Here is a 1,132-nt window from a genome sequence, read left to right as displayed (position 1 = left end):
AAGTTCCCCAGCAGAGTAATTTCCCTTGTTCTGCTATCTACACCAAAGCGTTTGCAATAAATAAAACTTCCATGCTTAGCAAAAGAAGTTCCTGTTTGAACAAAAAATGATAATAAGGACAGATCCTTTGTTGCGTCGAATATCAGATCAAAGTTCCAAGTTTAGAGAATACAAAAAATATAAATATAACAGTAAATGCATTATACTCAATACATACAAACATGGACTTTTTTAAAAGTGTATCACAAGTGAGTCTTGAAGGCCTTGCCTTTCTTGTTCTTTCTTTTTTTCCCCCTTCTTTTTCTTCCCTCTTTTTGTGGGCGTGGTGGAGTGGTTATCCTTTTTCTCCCAGAAGGAAACACCGGTTACTTGGGTTCGTATCCACAGTCCCCACGGAGCCAGGCCGGGCCTTTGATTTTCGGGTAGCCTGGTACCAGGTCGTGGTTACGCTTGTAGATCTTGTAGTATCTGTCAACAAGCATGTAGCATCTGTCAACAAGCACGTAGTGTATGTCAACAGGCCAACATAGAGACAAAATGTAGTATCTGTCAACAAGCATGTTGTATCTGTCAACAAGCAAACATAGAGACAAAATGTAGTATCTGTCAACAAGCATGTAGTATCTGTCAACAAGCAAACATAGAGACAAAATGTAGCATTTGTCAACATGCCAACATAGAGACAAAACGTAGTATCTGTCAACAAGCATGTAGTATCTGTCAACAAGAAAACATAGAGACAAAATGTAGTATCTGTCAACATGCCAACATAGAGACAAAATGTAGTATCTGTCAACAAGCATGTAGTATCTGTCAACAAGAAAACATAGAGACAAAATGTAGTATCTGTCAACATGCCAACATAGAGACAAAATGTAGTATCTGTCAACAAGCATGTAGTATGTGTCAACAAGAAAACATAGAGACAAAATATAGTATATTTCAACAAGCAAACAACACGACAAAATGAAGTATCAGTCAACAAGCAAACATAGAGACAAAATGTAGTATCTGTCAACAAGCAATCATAGAGACAAAATGTAGTATCTGTCAACAAGCAAACATAGAGACAAAATGTAGTATCTGTCAACAAGCAAACATAGAGACAAAATGTAGTATCTGTCAACAAGCA

The 1,132-nt window shown here is 37.1% G+C and overlaps 1 protein-coding gene across 1 annotated transcript in view; it reads right to left on the bottom strand.

Moving 5' to 3' along the window:
* Window positions 1–269: 269 nt before the first annotated feature.
* Window positions 270–1,132, bottom strand: part of LOC143301974 (stromelysin-2-like) — a 62,351-nt gene continuing 61,488 nt past the window's right edge. The window contains exon 13 of the mRNA XM_076616456.1: window positions 270–468. Within this exon, the coding sequence (XP_076472571.1) occupies window positions 366–468 (103 nt within the window). The 3' untranslated portion in view covers window positions 270–365. The remainder of the gene's footprint in view (window positions 469–1,132) is intronic.

Source organism: Babylonia areolata, chromosome 28 (genome assembly GCF_041734735.1).
Source record: "Babylonia areolata isolate BAREFJ2019XMU chromosome 28, ASM4173473v1, whole genome shotgun sequence".
Taxonomy (NCBI): domain Eukaryota; kingdom Metazoa; phylum Mollusca; class Gastropoda; order Neogastropoda; family Buccinidae; genus Babylonia; species Babylonia areolata.
The sequence above is the reverse complement of the archived record's forward strand: the minus strand, read 5'-3'. Positions and strand labels throughout refer to the sequence as shown.